At 41.2% G+C, this 22,211-nt stretch overlaps 1 protein-coding gene across 5 annotated transcripts in view; it reads right to left on the bottom strand.

Moving 5' to 3' along the window:
- Positions 1-22,211, bottom strand: part of SPTBN1 (spectrin beta, non-erythrocytic 1) — a 276,406-nt gene that overhangs the window by 71,195 nt on the left and 183,000 nt on the right. For all 5 annotated transcript variants that reach the window (XM_060754564.2, XM_067462900.1, XM_067462903.1 and 2 more), the window contains 4 exons: positions 8,087-8,260; positions 6,950-7,041; positions 3,413-3,493; positions 1,048-1,163 (listed from right to left, as the gene is read on the bottom strand). In XM_060754564.2, coding sequence (XP_060610547.1) covers positions 1,048-1,163; positions 3,413-3,493; positions 6,950-7,041; positions 8,087-8,260 — 463 coding nt within the window. The remainder of the gene's footprint in view (positions 1-1,047; positions 1,164-3,412; positions 3,494-6,949; positions 7,042-8,086; positions 8,261-22,211) is intronic.

Raw genomic sequence — 22,211 nt, forward strand, 5'->3', positions numbered from 1 at the left:
TCTTTCCTTATCTGTCCAAATTCCTCTTTTATTTCTGTTTTCATTACTTTAAATTCTTCTGTCATTTTGGTAATTATTCCTTCTTGTTTCTTATAATACTCCTCATGTTTAGTCTTCATTTCCTCCTTCAATTCTGTTTTCAACGCATCTTGTTTCTCTGATATCTTTTTAATCTCTTTTAAAAGATTGTCCATTTTAGGATTTATATCCAATGATCCTCTTCTTGACTCTGCTTTACCTGGAGTTGTCAGTAGAATTAATGTAGTTTAACACCACTTTAACTGTCATAGCTCAATGCTAGTGAAGTATGGGAGTTGTAGTTTGGTGAAGCAGTAATATTCCTTGGCAGAGAAGATCTTGAGAAACCACAACTCCCAAGATTTCATAACACCGAGCCATTAAAATGAAATGATTTATTCCCTAAGTAGAAACACAGTAGAGTCTCGCTTATCCAACCTTTGCTCATCCAACGTTCTATATTACCCAATGTAGTCTGCCTCCTGCCCAGATCTATAGCTGTTTCAATACATTGTGATGTTTTGGTGTAAAATTTGTAAATACGGTAATTACGACATAACGTTACTGAGTACTGAAATGCTTCTTCTGTGAATTTGTTGTAAAGCATAATGTTTTGGTGCTTAACTTGTAAAATCTTACCGGAATTTGATGTTTCATGGGTTTTTCCTTAATTCCTCCTTATTATCCAACATTTTCGCTTATCCAATGTTATGCCAGCCTGTTTATGTTGGATAAGCGAGACTCTACTGAAATGTACTTCACAGATGTAAAACCACTTCTTTTTGTGTATGGGCTCATCTACATTGTAGATTTAATGCAGTTCGTCACCTTGGGATTTGTAGTTTGGTATGCTCTTTGAAAAAGAAGACTAAAGACCTTGTGAAACTACAGCTCCCAGGATTCCATAGCACTGACCTACAGAAGCTAAAGTGGTGTCAAAATGCATTAATTCCACAGTGTAGATGCACCCTGAAGTATAGGGATGGAAGATTGTAAGAAGGAAAGAGACCTAATTGGAGAGTTTCTTACCCTCTGGGTCCAGGAGTTTAGTAAGGCCAAGGTGCTGCTCCGCTAGGTTAAAAGCATTCTGTAGATTGTAGTGTGCATTTGATTTCTTCAGCTTATCAAAATCAATTAGATCAGGCCTAAGGAAGGAATTGGGAAAAAACAATGAAAAGATTAGCAAAAGTGTCTTCATTACAGAAATCCCTTTTTATCAACATGTGAATGAACTGAAATAGAGTCAGAGACAGAAGGAGAAAAAAGAGTCGGGAAGGAGTGAGCATACCTTGGATGAAGCTAAACAAAGCATGCCATTTTCAATTTTTATAGGACAAACTCATTTGTGGTGTATCATTGTCGAAGTATTTTAAGATTCATCATGAGCATTAGGGGATGAGATATAGTTTCAGGAGTGGAAAATGGAATATGGCAATGCAAAAGAAAATAGCAAGTGAGAAAGGGAGATGTGTGCATGCAAAGGAAAGATAGTAAACCAGAGAGAATATATTTCAGGAGCATTAGTGGGAGAATGGAGGAGACAACGGTGAGGACAGAAGATTTTCCTTATGATTGTATTATTCTCATGACAGCTAGACCTTAAAAATTTGGATATGACCCATTGGTTGATGGCAGATACCTAGTTTTAAGTAAAAGCAAATGTTTCCCCATGGCACTAAGTCTAGTTGTGTCTGACTGGGGAGTGGTGCTCATCTCCATTTCTAAGCCAAAGAGGTGGTGGTGTCCGTAGACACCTCCTAGGTCAGTGGTTCTCAACCTTGGGTCCCCAGATGTTTTTGGCCTAAAACTCCCAGAAATCCCAGCCAGTTTACCAGCTGTTAGGATTTCTGGGAATTGTAGGCCAAAACATCTGGGGACCCACAGGTTGAGAACCACTGTCCTAGGTCATGTGGCCAGAACGACTGCTTGGAGCACCATTACCTTCCCACAGAAGCGGTATCTATTTATCTACTCACATTTGCATGTTTTTGAACTGCTAGGTTGGCGGAAGCTGGGGCTAACAGCAGGAGCTCACCCTAACTGTGGATTTGAACTGTCAACCATCCAATCAAGTTCTGCAGCTTAGTGGTTCAACCCACTGCGCCACCACAGCGCCCTAGTTTTGAGTATTATTTTTATATTATTACTCTTAACTCTTACTACTAGGTAGTATTACTACTACTACCATATGAAGGTCAAGATTCAAAGAACAATGGAAAAGTTCTGAACAAAATAAGGAGTTTCTTCATCATTTTCAAGAGAACTATTCCCATGGCAGAAAAGACAAGCTGTTCTATACATGAAACAGCATTTGGTTTTATTTAGCAGAGGAAAGTATTATGGGGGAATGCAGTTCCAACCTGGTGCAAATTCCTCATTAAGGTAGGTCAAGTTAATGACATAATTGAGTTATTACAATTTTAAAATGATAAATTAACACAATCCCCATTACATGGTGCTTTATAGAGCAATGTGAATAAGACACAGCTGCTACATAGGTAAACAGGGCAAGAGAAGGAGAGAAGGAGGCAAAATGTGATGAATTTGAGCAAAGTAATAATACTCAAAATGTCCAGTTTACATGGGAGTACACCACAACAAACAAAGGACTTACTTCAAGAGCACATTTTGAAGACTAGGCTATAAATAAAGTAGGCCCTCCATTTTTACAGGGATATGGGGACAGAACCCCCACAAAAATGGAAAAATTAAAAATGCATGTTCTTTTTAAACTGAGCAAATACTTCTCTAAGAATCTCTAGTTACTCCAGGGTGGCTCTATGGTCAACATTTGTTTTCTGCTGCCCCGGAGACTAGGAAACAAAACAATGGCTTCAAACTACAGGAGAGGAGATTCCACCTGAACATTAGGAAGAACTTCCTGACTGTGAGAGCTGTTCAGCAGTGGAACTCTCTGCCCTGTAGTGTGGTGGAGGCTCTTTTTTGGAAGCTTTTAAACAGAGGCTAGATGGCCATCTGTTGGGGGTGCTTTGAATGTGATTTTCCAGCTTTTTGGCAGTGGGTTGGACTGGATGGCCCCTGAGGTCTCTTCCAACTCTATGATTCTATGATTTGCCAGAATGTGGCATTTGAACATCTGGTGGAAGTTAATCATTGAGTTGCCCTGGAAATTGCAGAGATTCTTAGAAGGAACATATTGAGCAAAATCACAAAATGTGGAGGGTTGACTGTTTTGGGGAACAGGCGCATAGGATGAAACTAAAGTCATCAAAAGGAGAGTAAAATTTTGGAGTTTGAAGAGGTAGACACAAGGGACACAACATAGGTATTATGGAAAGAGACTGAAGACTTATTATGACCAATGTGTAAATCTGCATCCTTTGGTGCAGCAGCTGTTTTGAAAAAACTCATCAACCTTTGAACAAATGCCCACCTGTGTTTGTGGATTAGTGCGTTGAAAGCCATGCCGTCCCTCCAGCTGGTGGTGAAGTTGTGAATGTTGACGTTGGGATAGCTGACACAACAACAGAATCAAAAAAAGGGATTGGGGAGAAAGAAAACTCAAGTCAATATAGGATTAATGCTCAGAAAGATAAAAAATGAGCTGCATCAACCAGCTTCTCAGCTGTGGATGTTGCAAGATAGGGTCATATCAACCTCTGACAACTCTGCTTGGAGAAATCTATCTTGATCTATATCAGTGGCTCCCAAGCTTTGGTCCTTCAGGTGTTTTGGACTGCAAGCCTCAGAAACCTCAGTCAGTTTACCAGCTTTTAGGAATTGTGGGAGCTGAAGTCCAAAACTCCTGGAGGACCAATGTGTGGGAAACACTGCTCTAGATGCACTAACTAGGAGTTCTCTACTTTTGATCTTCCAGAGGAAACAAACTTGCATGTTCCAATACAGCTGAAATTTAAAACATCTGGAGGTCTTAACAGCCAAGAGCCATTGCCTCAGACCATATCTCTCATAAACCCACAGCAAACACCTGTAGGGTTCTGGAAGATTACAGCCCTAGATATCTGGAGGCAGTGATGGCTGATATCCCCTATCAGTGTAGTAAATCGGATTTGCATCTCATTCCAGCCCATAAGGGAGCTATCAGCTTGGACAGCTTCTTTACATTTTAGACTAAAAGCTGGGGCAGATGCATGGGCCTATTGGCATTACAGCAACTGAGGTGCTGTGTGCTTTCCAGGCTGTATGGCCATGTTCTAGCAGCATTTTCTTCTGGCATTTCACCTGTATCTATGGCTGTCAGCTTCAAATGATCCTCTGAAGATGCCACCTACAAATGCAGATGAAATGCTGCTAGACAATGCTGCTAGAACACAGCCATACAGCCCAGATACCACAAAACACCCCAGTTATCCTGGCCATGAAAGCCTTCAACATCACAGCAACTGCTGTTTGGAGGGTTTCAGTTTGCAGAATGCTGCCTGAAGAGAAAGTAACAAAATGAAGAAGATTCACTTAGGGAATTGGAAGTGAAATTGTCATTAGCATAGAAATCATCTAAATCTGCAATGGTGCACCAATGGATATTAAAAAGTGGATATGCCAGTTTGTAATCCACTCTGAGCCCCTTTCAGGATGAGAAGGGTTGGGTATAAATATAGTAAATAAATAAATAAATATGCATGGGGTCACTATAGGAAGCCAAGGGGCTGGGATTGAGCCAGGCAAGAAAGAGGAACCCATCAGGGCAGCTGAAGATGCAAGCAGATGGAAGGAACCAAGACTCAAAAGTCTGGGGTGGGATACCACCCTTGCATAGCCCAGCCAAATGACCAAATTCAGAAACAAGGAGAATAGGAAAAGGTTGTTGAATAGGGAAGGACAGGCTCTTTCAACCTGAGGGTAAAATTTAGTTTCAGGTAAGTTCTGATGGTAAGATCTGCAGCTGCATCCATGCAATGGATGGGATGCCAAATGGCAGTGCATTTAAGATGAAAGCTCTTAACTGCTATTCACTAACCCTTCAAAAAGGCACTTCAATCTTTTAGAATTGGGGGGGGGGGGAGTGGAAAATACTTATAAATGTTGGAAAAACACCAAATTATGGTGACATTGTGGGAAAGGGTGGAAATCTGGGGAGTTCCCAAAGAGCTAGAATGGGACTCCAGTTAGATTCAACGCCAACACTTTTTCCTAATACCACAATTGAAAGTGGACAGCAATTAGCTTCTCTTCCTTCAATAAGATAAATAAACCCCCTGTTGGAATTATTCACATAAAGATCATATTGTGGCAAAGGAAGAGAGGAACAAAAGTCTCCTCTCTTAAAGCAGGGGTGGACAAAGTATAGCCAAGGGCTGCATGCAGCCTCCCAAAACTGGTTTTGCAGTCTCCAATTCCTCCAAACTCTCTGGAAAGTAATTTCTTATGGCTCCATTGAAAGACAAGTGGCCATCTCAGAAGCCTCCCAGAACAGCTATTCGAATTTTAAATAGCTTTAATATTTTAAAGCTACATCATTTCTCCAAATGGAAGGTGGACTCACAATCATTTCTTTAAAAAAAATTTAGATAGCCCTAATGGCACTAAATTTGGATAGTCTCAGTGACAGAAAAGACCCACTGTTGTTGCATGTAATAGAGAATCAACCACAAAAAAAGAAGACGGGACTCACATGAAAGGACTCATTTCCCTTTCTGAAATACAAAACTGGAAGAAGACTCAGAAGAATGATGTACATGTTCCATTTCAGAGAGGACAGCTATTTTAAAGACTGCTTATGTAAAATGTGTGGGCACTGCAATGACTTAATGTTTGAAAAGGGCCATTGTCAAAGCAACAGCATTGACCTGAACCACTTTGTCCACAAACTGCTATTGTGAATGGATCACCTCCCACTTATTCAAGGAAATCCCATTAGTCTGCTTTAGCATTACAAACACACAAAGTAGCACCTTTGGAACTAATCGGGGAGAAGAAAACTCTATCATAAGTTTTTGTTTACCAGAAGGATCTAAACCAGTGGTTTTCACCCTTCCTAATCTTGCGACCCCTTAATACAGTTCCTCATGTAGTGGTGACCCCAAACCATAAAATTATTTTTGTTGCTACTACATAACTATAATTTTGTTATCTGATATGCAGGATGTATTTTCATTCACTGGATCAAATTTGGCACAAATACCCAATACACCCGCATTTGAATACTGGTGGGGTGGAGTGGGTGGGGAAAGAATTGGTTTTGTCATTTGGGAGTTGTAGTTGCTGGGATTTATAGTTAACCTACAATCAAAGAGCATTCTGAACTCCACTAATGATGGAATTGGACCAAACTTGGCAAACAGAACTCCCATGACCAACAGAAAATATTGGAAGGGCTTGGTGGGCAATGACCTTGAGCTTTTGGAGTTGTAGTTCACCTACATCCAGGCAGCACTGTGGACTCAAACAATGATGGATCTGGAGTACATTTAGTATGAATACTCAGTATGCCCAAAGTGAACACTGTTGGGAGTTTGGGGAAAATAGACCTTGACATTTTGGAGTCGTAGTTGCTGGGATTTATAGTTCACCTACAATCAAAGAGCATTCTGAACCCCACCAATTATAGAATTGGGCCAAACTTCCCACATGGAACCCCCATGACCAATAAAAAATACTGTTTTTTCTGATGGTCTTTGACAACCCCTCCTTGGGTGTCCTGACCCCCAGGTTGGGAATCACTTATCTAAACAAATATAGAGTCCACAAAAGCTTAATATCTGCTTCCCAGTTAGTCCAGCTATAGAAATACATGGGAACATTATGGACTGCTGCAGACTTTATTTAAAGTGGGGAAATGTGAACAGTGTGCTACACAGAGAGTTGAGAGATCACAATTTCCCAGTCCAAAGGCACTGGACTAAAACACATATAATGTCTCTGTTGGTAGGAAATGATGGGATTTGTAATGTAACCCAACCTGGAGAATATGGGTTTTGGAGGTGCTGACCTCCATTACTGTGTGACTCACCCAGCTGTCTTCATCTGGCACCACAGCAATAGCGCATCTTTAGCAGATTTCTTCTCCTTGTTGTCCTCGGTTTCAACACTAATATCCTGAATCTGTGACATAACACACAAAAAGTGAGTAGCAATTCATTTGTCAAACCGATATATTTGTCAGCCTATTTATTTCATACAGGTTGAGAGCATAATGTTACCATATTATTTATTTCATACAGGTCTTTCGTGCTTCTGAGAGCTTAATGTTACTGGAAAGGCAACAATGAAGCAATTCATCACCCAAAAGGAGAAGTGAGTGTGCAGAACTATTCATAACTATTATTTTGATGGACCGCCCTTAAGGAGCCTTTCTATTCTGTCACTTCTAGTAAAACCCAAGAATATTGGGAATTTCCATTTGTGTTTTAGCATGTCACCTTAAGTCTAAACTATGTTGAACATTAAACATAGTTTGTTGAAAGAAACACCACTTTTGCAAACCTATGGTTTGGTTAGCTTGCTTCCGACAAGCTGTAGTTGAGATTGAAAAGTCATGCACCAGAAGCAGAAAATGTCTGAAATTCCTTATGTCTACGTGAAAGGACAATTATGTGTATGGGGTAGTCCAGGCATGGGCAAACTTGGGCCCTCCAGGTGTTTTGGACTTCAACTCCCAGTAGGCTGTTAGGAATTGTGGGAGTTGAAGTCCAAAACACCTGGAGGGCCCAAGTTTGCCCATGTCTGGGGTAGTCTATACATATGAGCTCAGGAAGAAATAATGTTTATCCCTGCCACAATGAACAGTTAGCATAAGATTCATATGCAACCACGGCTTAACAAAGACTGGCAGTGGTCCAAGCAAAAATAAGCAACTTAATCCATGTGACTGTAATGTAAGTTCAGTGTGACTTTAGAGTCTGGCATGTTGTTTGGGTTGTGTCTATCAACTCTACAAGATTTAAGGTCTCTGCTTCAGAATGTTGAACCTTAATTTCAGGCTCAACATTCTGAAATTAAGCAACAATAATACAAAGTTCCTGATCCGATTCAATACATACAAGGAAGTTAAGGAAAACTCTCCAAAGGAGAATGGAAAAGATATTTTAGATCTAGTGCATGACTGTGAGCAAATACCAAAAATTAACTGGAAATCAGTTTTATTTACCTGGAACCTCAGAATAATAGTCCAAATAAGGCCAAGAGTTAGTCTGTGATTCCCATCCACGATATCATGAGATCCCATGTTTTCAAGATGCACTCGTTGCTCTTTCAGAAACTGGAGGGCTTTGTCAACATTTTCCAAGCAGTGGATGCGCATTCTTCCCTTTGTTGGCTTGGGCTAGATAGGACATTGGTTGAAAAGAAGAAGAAAACATCACTGAAAAAGTCACCACAAAAGGTTCTTTATTCCAAATTAACTGGCTCATTTTTGGTCTTCCGGCTTCATGCGCCATTCTATGGCAATGGGTGTGTCCACATTGTAAAATTAAAGTGACACCATAACTTAACTTCACTACAACTTCAATGGTATAGAAGTTGTAGTTTGGTGAGGGCACTAGCATTGTTTGGCTGAGAAAGTGAAAGACCTTGGAAAACCACAACTCCCAGAATCCATAACATGAAGCCATGGTAGTTAAAGTGGTGTCAGACTGAATTAAATCTACAGTGTAGATCAGGGGTCCACAAACTTTTTAAACAGAGGGCCAGATCACAGTCCTTCAAACTGTTGGAGGGCCGGATTATAATTTGAAAAAAACCCATGCACATTGCACAATTTTAACAAATATAAACTTATTAGTATTTCAATGGGAAGTGTGAGCCTGCTTTTGGCTGATGAGATAGAGTTGTTGCTTTTGTTGTTGTGTGCTTTCAAGTCATTTCAGACTTAAGCTGACCCTGAGCGAGGGCTGGGTAAATTACCTTGGAGGGATGTATACAGCCCCCGGGCCTTAGTTTGAGGACCCCTGGTATAGATGCACCCTAAGGCAAGTTGTGATGCATTGCTATGAGTCTTCAAGCAACTTATTGACCTATGGCAGTGGTTCCCAACCTTTTTTGACCAGAGACCTCTTTGAACAAGAACCACTCTCCAACATTAGTACCAGAAGAGTTACAAATCTGGTTTTGATCAGCTTTAGATTTGGTTTGGTTATTTGGGGTGCTGATTCAGAAAATTGCATTGGATGGACCACATCAGCTCTAGTTTCTGATACAGAACATATGCCATCCAGTAGTCGCCATCTTCTCACGCACAAAAAACCATATTTAATAAGCCCCATTGCTCTTGTTGCAACAGTATAGTAACAGTGAGGCAGCAGACCATATTTTAGTTCTTGCGGACCACTGGTGGTCCATGTACCACATATTGGGAACCACTGACCTATGGCAACCCATGAATTTCATAGTTTTCAAGGAGTGCTCAGACCTCATTTGCTTTTGAATTTTAGTCTGCAGCACCTTGTATTCCATGGTGGTCTTCCATCCAAGTATTAACCAAGCCTGACCCTGCTTAGCTTCCTACACCAGCGCTCCTATATCTGCAAGTTTTCCCATTCACATCAACTGGTACACACGACAGAATGCCGCTCTGGCACTCCCTTCCACCGAAGTGTGTTGGGAAAACTTTGAAGGTCAGTATGTTTACAAGTTTATCAGAGCTCTTGTTCCCATCAGACTTCTTAGATGGGAGCAACGACTTCAAGCTCCAGACAACGTATTTCATGTCATATTGATTAGGTGAGACTGTGAAGCAAAATGAGGCCAGCTTTACAAGGGCACATATCTTTCAGCATAATAATAAATAAAACCCTGCATCTTTCAAGCTCCTGCTCCATCACTCATCATTGTTTGCTATAGCAATCTCTGCAGTAATCCCTTTAAATATTGTCTTTGTAATGCTGTTTTTTTCCTGGCCTGGAAATAAGTGTCGAAATATTTTTTGCTGCTTAATTTATTTCTGTCAGGCTTTGTTAAAGGCAATAGGGCAGGGCTAATCAAGCTGAGAAGGCATCTGTACTCAGCTTAAGGGAATGGGGGGGAGGGGGGGGGGAGGAAAGGGCCTGAGGCTGTTAGGAATTATGGGAGTTGAAGTCCAAAACACCTGGAGGGCTGATGCTTGCCCATCCCTGATCTACACTATAGAATTAATGCAATTTGATGCCACTTTAACTGCCTTGGCTCATTCATACTTTGATGAGGCCCAGGACTTTATGGCAGAGAAGGTTAAAGACCTTGTAAAATGACAATTCCTATAATTCCATAGTCCTGAGCCACAGTATTTAAAGTAGAGTTGAAATGCATTAATTCTACAGTGTAGATGAACCCAGTCTCCACAAAGCTACGGGACACTCAGAATACTCTAAATAGTTCTCTCCTCATCATCATCGTATTTACTTTGTTCCCCAAACTTGGATTATACTGTTAACTCCCCTTCCTTTTATGTCACCCTGTTTCATAACAACACACAAAATAATAACTTGCAGTTGCAATAGATAAGGAAAATGAACCCCAAATGAAACATTTGTGAAGGTAGTTTATGGTGACCCTAAGGCAAATGTGGTTTGTTCAGAGGATTGCCATTGCTTTCCGCTGAGGCTGAGAGAGTGCAATTTGTACAAAGTCACCCAGTTAGAATAGCAACCTTCCAAGCCTCTACTAACTGGGTTATTGTAGGTTTTTTCGGGCTATATGACCATGTTCTAGAGACATTCTCTCCTGATGTTTCGCCTGCATCTATGGCAAGCACCCTCAGAGCTAGTGACCTCACTACCTCTGAGGATGCTTGCCATAGATGCAGATGAAACGTCAGGAGAGAATGCCTCTAGAACATGGCCATATAACCCGAAAAAACCTACAACAACTCAGTGATTCCGACCATGAAAGCCTTCAACAATACCTCTACTAACCGTTTGTAAATGTGTATAATTGTTAACCTATATTGTATGTTCATTTTGGTTTGCCAGTTTGACTGTGTCTCTTTGTGTGGAAGGGGCTTCAGACACAGGACTCCATTTTTATTATACAGTATGTTTTTAGACCTCAATGGAGGTGGATGCAGTTTGTCTCCTTTCAGACTTCAGTGAGTCCAGTTATACAGTTTGGACAATATCTATATGCTTAACGACATTGGACTGTGGACTCATATGCTGAATATATACAAGAAGTTTGTTAGTAAACCTGAGATGACTACTTTGTTTTTATCTCTTGAGTGCATATTTTAGCTAAGAGGTTCGAAGGGAGTGTATATCTTTTGGGTAATTACAATTACAGCTGCAAATTCTACTTCAAAGAAATAACCATCTTCTGCTAACCAAATATATTTTTGTAATGGCATGTCTTTATCCTTGGCAGTGGCTTCTGGTCGCTTCTGGACATTTAATTGAATACCAAGTTTGCAAACTTTGTGTTTTTTTGTTTTGTTTTAAATGCAATACAACTGTTTGATTCGCTCCTGGCACAATAAATAAATAAATCCTTGGCAGTTTAAAGACATGACTCTTCAGTTTAACAGCTGAGTTACCTGTGTGCCATTACAGGAATGCTTGTGAATATCACTTGTTCAAAGAGTTGACTTCTAACAATGTGGTCATGCTTTTCTTGACTTAGTGGTTTTCAAAAGGTGGTCTCCACATGTTCATGGAGATTCACATTTGCCAAACGGATGTGACATTATTTTTACCTTTTCAATAATGTTATGGTGCACCTATTTCCAATAGATTACGGAATTTCCAATAGGTTATAGAATTTCCAATACCCAGTGGGTTGCCTTTCTATGGTTGAGCAGGGATTCCAACTCTGGCCTCCAGAATTGAAATCCAACACTCAAACCATGATACCCTGCTAGCTCTCAATTAGACTCTTTTGATTTCAGTAAGACTCCAATAGTTTTACTGGATGTTAAATACCAGATCCAGGAACATTCCTGTTCCTTCATCTTAAGATTAAATCAGAAAGGAACCTATGAGAAAACACTGTTGTTGCAACTTGAAAAAGGGAGAAACAATAGCACAAGGTTTGATGTTGCTTCACTCTGAGGCTGAGAGAGTATGATTAGTCCAATTTGGCTTGGTGATAAAGCTTCAGTTGAGATACCTTTTTCCCATGATAACTCTTTCAGGGGTGAATTTCCCTTTCGAGGGGTAGATTTCTCTCACTTCCTGTTGTCTCAGCCCCGTTCTTAGCTATGAGTTGCTTGTAAGTCAGGGACTGTCTATATTGCAGTCATTCACATCAAGTAACAAGCTAGATATTTGATGGAAACTGGGACTCTCAGCACTGCTGATTCTACCACCTGCTTTCCCAAAACAGTAACTCTTGCAAGCACGGTATCTATCCTATCCTTACACTCTACATGTTTTGCTATCGACTTTTCTTGTGCACAAGCCAGGCTAAAGGTTTTCCTCTTTGGCGTGCGCAATGTTGGATTTTAGGGTATGGTGTCTACATGGTGCTAGTTCAACGAAACACTCCGTTCTTGTCTTTTTACGCCTCACATTCCTTGCCATGGTGGGAAAGTGCTAAACAAGCAAATAAAGCTTTGCATGCAGGCAGTAATGAGAACTGGGAAATGTCCAGAGAACTCTGCCTGCCAAACATGTAAACCCTTTTTGAAAGGGCCGGTCAGGACTGATTGAGGAGACCTCAGGAGGAGAGAACTTTAGAATTGCTTAGGGATTTTTTTTAGAAAAAAAAATAGATGAGGAGGAAACGAAATTTGTTCCAGACCGCTTTTGATAAAAGAACAAGAGAGGAGGAAGTAATCCAGTAATGTTAGAAGGAAACATTTCAGCCATAATGTAAATTCTACAAAGCTACATAAGGATCATTTGTCAAGTCGCTGTGTGAAGAAGGCTTTGTGTAGCTCATAAAAAGAAGAGGAGGGGAGGAATTTGCCCAACTAAGACTTAGTGAAGAGCTTGTATGGTGTAACAGCCTGAGTGTCAGATGAGGGGCACTGCTACACTGTAGAATTGATGCAATCTGACTCCACTCGAAGTGCCATGCCTTAGTGCTATAGAATGTTGGGATATGGGTACTGTTCCATTATCAGGGCGGAGACCAAAACAAGGCACTAGAGAATGGCAGTCCATTTGGGGGGGAGGGGGGCTAACAACAACAACAACAATAACAGCAACCCTTTATTTGTATTCCACCCTATCTTCCCGAGGGGACTCAGGGCGGATTCCAAAGACACAAGGCAAACATTCAGTGCCTGGAAACAATGAAACACAGACAAACAGATAAAGGTAAATGCTTCCCCTTTCATTTCCGGCTCTGGGGGGTGGTGTTCCATTGGCTATCCAATGGATTTATGAGTGTTATGTTAGGAAGTTGCAGAAAAGTCACTTGTTTTGCACTCTTTTTCTTCTTAGGCGATCCCTCATTGTCCAAGTGAGGTGCCTTGACAGAGGGTCTGTAGGTGACTGTGGAGTCCTATTCTTGACCTGCATGTTCTCCCACAGTGAGGACATTGGTTTCCAGGTGGAAGGTGTTCCCGGTTGAGGTTGGCTTGATATGCCTTCCTCTCAGCACATTTCTCTCTTTCACCCTCCATTCATGCCTTTTCAAATTCTTCAGCACTGCTGGTCACAGCTGACCTCCAGCTAGAGTGCTCAAGGGCCAGGGATTCCCAGTTCTCAGTGTCTATGCCACAGTTTTTAGGGTTGGCTTTAAACCATCTTTAAATCTCTTTTCCTGTCCTCCAACATTCTGTTTTTCATTCTTAAGTTCGGAGTAGAGCAACTGCTTTGGGAGATGGTGATCGGGCATTCGGACAATGTGGCCAGTTCAGCGGAGTTGATAGTGGAGGGCTATCGCTTCAGTGCTGGTGGTCTTTGCTTCTTCCAGCACGCTGACATTTGTCCGCCTGTCTTCCCAAGAGATTTGCAGGATTTTTCAGAGGCAATGCTGATGGAATCATTCCAGGAGTTGCATGTGATGTTTATAGATAGTCCACATTTCACAGGCATACAACAGGATTGGGAGGACAATAGCTTTATAAACAAGTACCTTGGTATCCCTACAGATCTTCCAGTCCTCAAACACTCTGTGCTTCATTCGGAAAAATGCTGCACTCAAAGAGCTCATGTGGTGTTGCATTTCAGTGTCAATGTTGATTTTTGTGGATAGGTGGCTGCCGAGGTTGCGGAAACGGTCAACATTTCCTAATGTTACACCATTAAGCTGTATTTCTGGCATTGGAGAGGGATTGGCTGGTGCCTGCTGGAAGAGCACTTTGGTTTTCTTCATTTTTCAATGGTAGGCTGAGCTTCTCGTATGCTTCTGCAAAGGTGTTTAGAGTGGCTTGTAGGTCTTCTTCTGAATGCGCACAGACAACATTGTCATCAGCATATTGGAGTTCTAAAATAGATGTTTTTCACTGCAGCTACCAGAAACCGCATGCAGACAGGGGGCTTTGAAATTTATAGTCCAAACAATCTTCCTAAATTACCTCAACTAAATGAAATAAAAACAACTATTCCAAAATAGAGAACTAAACGAAATAAAGGCTCAGAGCAGCAATTGCTTGTTACAAACAGTCAAAGAAGGATACTCCAAAGTTAAATTAACCATAACAAATGCAGAACATCTTTCTTTTAAGCTGAAAAGGCTTTGCAAGCCCTGGGAAAATATAATCTTCTCTGCTTGGTGCTGAAAGGACATGAATGTAGGCGCCCGCCTGGGCTTTCTGGAGAGACAACATTTCACTAGCAGGAAACCCCCTTCCTTCTCAAACAGGCAACAGAGGTATTTCGCTCAAAACATTCAGATCCAAAACTTTTTCCTCCACTCAGTAAATGTAACTTTACTCCCCAGTGAAAACCAGACATTAATAATGCTGCATTTATGTAGCCTAAGGCAACACAGTGTCAACAAGTAGCATAAACATTACTATATTTTGCTTGTGTCACCAATCCATGACACCAGTGACTCAGATCTATGTAGTTTCACTTCATGTTGATATGGCCTCCAAATTGTCAGGAATCTGTTCAGAGCAGCAGCATTCATAGAATAGGACGCAGAGATTAGTGACATTAGCTAAATATTAATGTTTAGGCCACATATTGACAATAGGTTTCCTTGTCTAATAAGAAATAATAGTACTATTAATATGATTGCTATGCAATTCCTATTAATATGATTGTTATGCTATTTCTTTCTGTTGAAATTGTCCACATGCTTGTGGATTTCAATGGCTTCTCTGTGTAGCCTGACATGGTAGTTGTGAGAGTGGTCCAGCATTTCTGTGTTCTCAGATAATATGCTGTGTCCAGATTGGTTCATCAGGTGCTCTGCTTTGGCTGACTTCTCAGATTGAATTACTCTGCAGTGCTTTACATGCTCCTCGATTCGTGTTTGGGTGCTGTGTTTGGTGGTCCCTATGTAGACAAGCAGCCAGAGCAATGCCATTCAGTGCTAATCAAGGTGGCCAATTGCACCATTAACACTTGCCTCAAACAGACAGAGTTCTTTCTCCCACCCTGGACATTCCACAGATATACAGTATGAACCCCACTTTTCTAGTTTCCAACACACCTCACAACCTCTGAGAATGTCCACCATAGATGTAGGCAAAACATCAGGAGAGAATGCTTCTGGAACATGGTCATACAGTCCAGAAAACTGACAGCAACCCAGTTAAAATTGGCATGTTTATTTGTGATGTTCCACTTTTGGAAGGTCTTGAACCTCCAGTCTCTGCACAAGTGGAAGGCCTATTGTAATAATAGCAATAATGAAAACATTTCCATCTCTTCTTGGTTTATGGTTGGTGGCTTACAATCCAACCTGAACTATAGATGAAACCATTTTCTTAATTTGACAGATTAATTATAATATTTGTGCTGTCACCATCTCCCCTTTCTTTCTCCAGTTCCTGATGCATGAAAGCATTCCTGAATCGGCATTATAAGTTGTAATTTTAGTCAAACCATGGCTTGTTGAGTTGAAAATAAGAGAGGAGGGATTCCTGTTGCGACCAAACCTCTCTATGAGAAGCTGACATGGGAGAGGAAATTGTTGTGAAGAGGAAATGCAACACACTAGGTATTTTTGTAGCTAGTCTAGAAAATGATCTGTCTGTCAGAATAACTAGTCTTAATTATCACTGTTGGAAAAAACAGGGTGGTAATTAAGGCCCCTGGTCTGGAGAAATTCTCAGCTGATTTGGGTAAGAGGAGGGCAATCCTAGTTTTGCCTTCCAATGGGGCCTTTAGAAACTGAGCAGAAGAATATTGGGAAGAGCAGAAAGTTGCTTGCAGTGCTGTGACACTGGACATTATCTGACAAAGTCCCATTACTTCTGCCTGGGATTTACGAAATGTTTTCCTTACACATATCCTGGAACCAAAACTCGGCGTTTACCAAGGTCGGGCCCTCAACTTGGAAGGTTAAGATTCGGTTCCTTGCTCTGTTATTGGATTAATGCTGCCCTACTCCGCAGGTTTAGAAAGAGACACCCCGTGATGTAAATAATAATAAACACATTTCCTCCACTTAAAGCCCTTTAAATGAGGCTACTAAACTCTGGAACTGGGACGAGGAGGTTGGACACGGAGGAATGTAAACTGGCTTCCCAGCTCCCTGTGTTTATGTTTGTTTAAGAATCTGAGTTATGTGCAAGGCACACACACGCAAGGCCGTTTTAATTCCATCTAATCCTTCCCCCTTAGTCCAATAAAGGGCAATATTCAGCAGGGAGGGTCTGTTTATATGAAGTGACCTTTGGGCTTTTCAGAAATTATAAAGAAATTATTGTTAAAGCTCCAAATAGCCACAGAGTGCCATTATGCAACCGAGTCTGCATCTTTCTCTCTTTCCCTTTCCTCTTTCTTGTGTGTGAGTGCGTAAACACAAGAACAAGTTTGTATTCAAGTGTGAAAGTCCAAAATTTTGTGGCTAGCTGCATTCCCATGCTGATTGGACACAATCCCATTTGCCAGCTGCAAAGTAGCATGTTCTGCTTTGAAAATTACCTGTCCCACTGATATTTTTTGGAGAGAATGGATAGGCAATTGTGACCCTCCGAAAGTTGCTGAACAACACATCCTGGATCTTTCACTATTGCTTGTACTGGTTATGGATGATAGGAGATGTGATTCAATATCATACACCCCTTGCCTGCTTCACAGGCTGTCCTCTTGGCTTAAGATCAATCTCTTCCCAATAGCTTTGTACTGCAAAAGTGATACAAGTTGAGCATCCCTTATTTGATGAATTGTCAAAGGCTTTCATGGCATCTATGGCAAGCATCCTCAGAGGTTGTGGGGTCTGTTGTGAGGAACTCACAACCTTTGAGGATGCCTGCCATAGATGCAGGTGAAATATCAGGACGGAATGCTTCTGGAACATGGCCATACAGCCCCAAACACCCATCCCTTATTTGGAATTCCAAAATTTGAAATATTCCAAAATCTCAAATTGTCCCCTGGATGGCTGAGATTGTGACACCTTTGCTTTTTGATAGTTCAACGCATGCAAACTTTGTTTCCTGTGAAAGGTTATTTAAACTACTGCATAAAATTACCTTGAGGCTATGTGTATAAGATGTATGTGAAACATCATGTTAAGACATGAATCTCTTCTTTACAATACCCTATTATGTATGTATGTGCAAATACAGGTATTCCAAAATCCTGAAAAAGTCTAAAACTCAAATCATGTTCTTCTGTTTCTTCTGAATATTTTGGGTTTTTTATACAACAGTCAGCAAAACATTTATGTTAAGGAAGAAATGCCTTCTAGGAGAAATACAGACCAAAATAATGAATCGGTTAAGCAAGTAACCACTTCCTTAAGGATTCTATCTAGCCCCCAAGAATAATTATTTTAAGCAGCCATATCTAGAGAATTTGGAATACTGAATCTATGTGATGTAGTGGTTTCAGTGCTGGATTAGATCTTGGAAAACCAGGATTCAAATCTCCACTTAGCCATGTAAACGCAAAGGCTGACCTTGAGCATGTCCCACTCCCAAGTTGTAGAGGAGGGCAATGCTAAAGGTCCTCTGAATAAATTTGATGAAGACATTGGCAATAAGTCAGAATTTTCATGACCACAAATACAGTCAGGTCCCCACATTCACTGAGGTCAGGGGCACAGGACCCTTCTGTGAAAATGAAAAACTGTAAATAAAGACGCTACTATTTTTTACCCAAGTAAACACCTCTCTAGGAATTTCTGGGTCTTCCAGGATGACACTATTCTGGCAGCTGGCCGGAAAATTGCATTGGGGGACACGGAGATTCCTTGAGAGGTGTTCTCTTGGTCCTCCGACATGACTGGAAGAACTAACTATAAAATCATACTAAAGGACCTAGAGCAGGGGTCCTTTCCCTCCCACGGGGTGCCTTGATTGGGCTTTTTCTGTATGGCAAAATGGAGTTGGAAGGCCCTGGGGTTGTTCCTATCATCATCACCACCACCACCAGCACCACCACCATTATTATTATTTGAAACACAACAAAATGAGCCCAAACAAGATTTATTTATTTATTTAAAAATTCTATTCTGCCCTTTTCACCCCGAAGGGGACTCAAAATGGCCAAACAGGAAGTTTTTTGTATTCTATTGCTGTAGCTCTGAATGAATGAAGATGAAATAGCAGGGTTGTAAAATGCAAGGATGACTGTGGACTTTTTCTAACTTTTTAGCAGCGACCTTCAATGTTGAGGTTCCTGAAGAACATTTTTTCCAAATGTGAACTGGAAGATGCAGCAGTGTAGGGCTTCAACAAGTTACCTTTTGGACTAAACTTTCCAGAATTTTCAAATCAGTATGATTAATGACTGGGGGATTCTGAGAACTGTGGTCCAAAATATCAATTTCCTATGTTCTGCAGTGTTGGAAATATCCGTTAGTGATGTTTGAGCCAAGGTTTAGGTTGCGCAATCCAGGAGAACACCCTTGACTTCAGACATGATAAAACCGTAGACACTCATTTAATTCAAAATAAATATTAGCATGTGGAAAGAAGAGGAAAAACACAGAAGAGACTCAGTAAACAGGATTTAAGAGCTAATCTGGCTAACACACTGTGGAATGCATGTAATTATCTCAAGGTTTTCACAAATCACCTTATCTAGATACTTGTTTGCAGAGGAATGTATGCAAGGGTGTGCTCTTTAAATACAGATTGCTAAAGGCACGTTCATTCTGAAGTTGAGGCAGCAAAGTGAAGGAATGTCTGTTATATAAAAATTATGATGTCTCTAGGAGTTTCCCACATGTAGGTTGCTCTGGACACCCAAACCCACACTTAGTAAACAAATATAAGCAATGTTATTTTATGTGATGTAAACTCCAGTGAGATAAATTTAAGTCAATGTTCTGTGATCTGAACTCTTTTGGTGCTTCCCATGCAGGGTTTGGAATATCAACTTCCAGATATTCCCGAAGTAGCAAGACCATGGTTACTACCTTTGTGGCCAAATTGTGGCGTGCTTCAGCCCACAAAACACTAAATATAGGGAGTTCCCTGGGGCAGAAAGATAGGAAGCTGGACATATGCAGCTTGGAGAAGAGAAGGTGAAGGGGTGACATGATAGCCATGTTTAATTATTTTAAAGCATTGGTTCTCAACCTTCCTAATGCCGTGACCCCTTAATAAAGTTCCCCATGTTGTGGGGACCCCCAACCATAACATTATTTTCATTGCTACTTCATAACTGTCATTTTGCTACTGTTACGAATCATCATGTAAATATCTGATACGCAAGATATATTTTCATTCACTGGACTAAATTTGGTACAAATACATGATACGTCCAAATTTGAATATTGGTAGGGTTGGGGGAGGGGGGTGGAGATTGATTTGCCATTTAGGAGTTGCAGTTGCTGGGATTTATAGTTTACTTACAATCAAAGAGCATTCTGAACTCTACCAGTGATGGAATTGAACCAAACTTGGCACACAGAACTCCCATGACCAAGAAAAAAAAAATACTGGAAGGGTTTGGTGGGGATTGACCTTGAGTTTTGGAGTTGTAGTTCTCCTGTATCCAGAGAACGCTGTGGACTCAAACAATGATGGATCTGGACCAAACTTGGCATGAATACTCAATATGCCCAAATGTGAACACTGGTGAAGTTTGGGGAAAATAGACCTTGACATTTGGGAGTTCACCTACAGTACACCTACAATTCAAAGAGCATTCGGAACCCCACCAACAATACAATTGGGCCAAACTTCTCACATAGAACCCCCATGACCAACAGAAAATACTGTATCTTCTGATGATCTTTGGAGACCCCTTTGACACTCCTTCTCACCCCCCCCCCCCAAGTGTCCCGATCCCCAGGTTGAGAAACGCTGTTTTAAAGGATGACATAATGAAATTGGAGGAAGCTCATTTCCTGTTGCTGTACAGACTGATCCGGATGAATGTGGGCTGAAGCTGCTTGCAGGTTGCTCCAAATTCTCCAAATTCTCTCCCAGAATCCAGAACAAACTGTGACTGTTGTATCCGACCACAACTGTATATACAGCCATCATTTATTAATGATATTGCCCCTCTCAACCGCAAAGGGGACTCAGGGCAGTTCACAGTGACTCAGGGCGGTTCATGTGGCCTAAAGACATGGGATGGTATTCACCATCCCCTGCTGTTCTTGTTGTTGTGGTGGCCAGCAAGTACCATGTAATTCGAGCCAGCTGCTCAACCCATGGTCAGAGTGGCGAGGAGATTGGAGTGGGGAGAGGAGGAAGCAATTTCTCACTCTCTTGGCCACCAACTAGAGCCAAGTCACATGCCCTGAATGCCATGGAAAAGCAAAACCACTTGATGGTGCCAAACCAGGTGAAGCACTTCTGGATGCTGAGGACTCCCCCCCCCCCCCCACCTCTGCAGCAACTGGGTAAGTGGTAGTCTAAACTCAACCCGGAGATACGTGGCAAGAGCAGAGCCCTCCTAGGATACAGAGTAATTGAGTCAATAGGAAAAGATTCTACCTGAACATTAGAAAGGGACCTCATGGGACATCTACTGGGAGTACTTTGGTGGTGTTTTCCTGCGTTGGGATTGGCCCTTGGAGTGTCTTCCAACTCTATAATTCTATTGACTCTATGAGACAATCCCTCTCTTCTTTCTGTCCTCTTTTACAGGTTGCTGGTAGAAACCAGCACATGCTGAAGTCTTTCCGCATTAGAGATGGGCAATTATGGTAGATTTAAGGAATGGATAAGCCTTCTAGCATATCTTGGTGGTTTGTAGTTTATACCCACCCATCTCACTGCGTCCGTATCCCCCATTTCCTCCCAAATGCCCCAAAGGGGCCATTCAGAACATTTTCTTTATGATTTTTTCCAGGGCTCTGGTGCTATTTCAGGTCCTGGAGAGTTCACTTACAATTTTAATCCAAAACATGGTGCAAATGCCCATTGAGGGCACGGAAGACAAAACTGGTGTGTGTGTGTGTTATATTCCCCAGGTTAAAAACCCTGAGGCCACAAAAATGACCCTGAGAGATGACATATAACCCACAGGATCGACTTTGCCCATTCCTGGTCTACATGGTCCCCTGGGTATTAGCTGACAACTTTTGTAGATCTTACTGGGACAGCACTAGAAACAAGCATTACATTAAATGACATACACGTCTGTAACCTATAACTTCCCTCTTAAAATAAAAGTAGATGAATGCACCATGGTGTGAATAGGTTACTAGTGCACATATAAGGATGCAAAAGGAATCCATTTGGCACAGAACAAAGATTTCTTTAGCGACTGTCTTGCCTCCAACAGAAGCTGGCTTGTGACCTATTTTAAGTGGTGAAACAATTAGAGCTGACAACTTGGTGCACAGAAAAACGATCTCTGAAACGATGTGGATTTTTCAAAAAAAGAAAAACCTTGAAGTGTTATGGGACAAAGCAAAATCTAGTTTGACACCAAAATGGGGTGAGGGGGACACTAGAGATATATATTAAAAGATTGACGCTTGTTTTAAACTGAGCTCTTTGGCATTAAAAAAATAACACAGCAATGTGTTGCAGTAAGGATTACATTTTAAGCTTTAATGATTTTTTTCTGTGTCAGGAGCAACTTGAGAAACTTCAAGTTGCTTCTGGTTTGAGAGAATTGGCTGTCTGCAAGGAAATTGCCCAGGGGGTACTAGGATGTTTTAGCATCCTTGTGGGAGGCTTCTCTCATATCCCCCCATGGGGAGCTTACAGAGGGAGCTCAACCCTCTCTCCCCAGATATGAACCACTGTACTGGACATTGTTTTAATGAGTATTTATTGAATTATGTTTTATTACAGCTTTTTTTATTTTATTGATGTTAAAGTTTTT

This window comes from Anolis sagrei, chromosome 1 (assembly GCF_037176765.1).
Source record: "Anolis sagrei isolate rAnoSag1 chromosome 1, rAnoSag1.mat, whole genome shotgun sequence".
NCBI lineage: Eukaryota > Metazoa > Chordata > Lepidosauria > Squamata > Dactyloidae > Anolis > Anolis sagrei.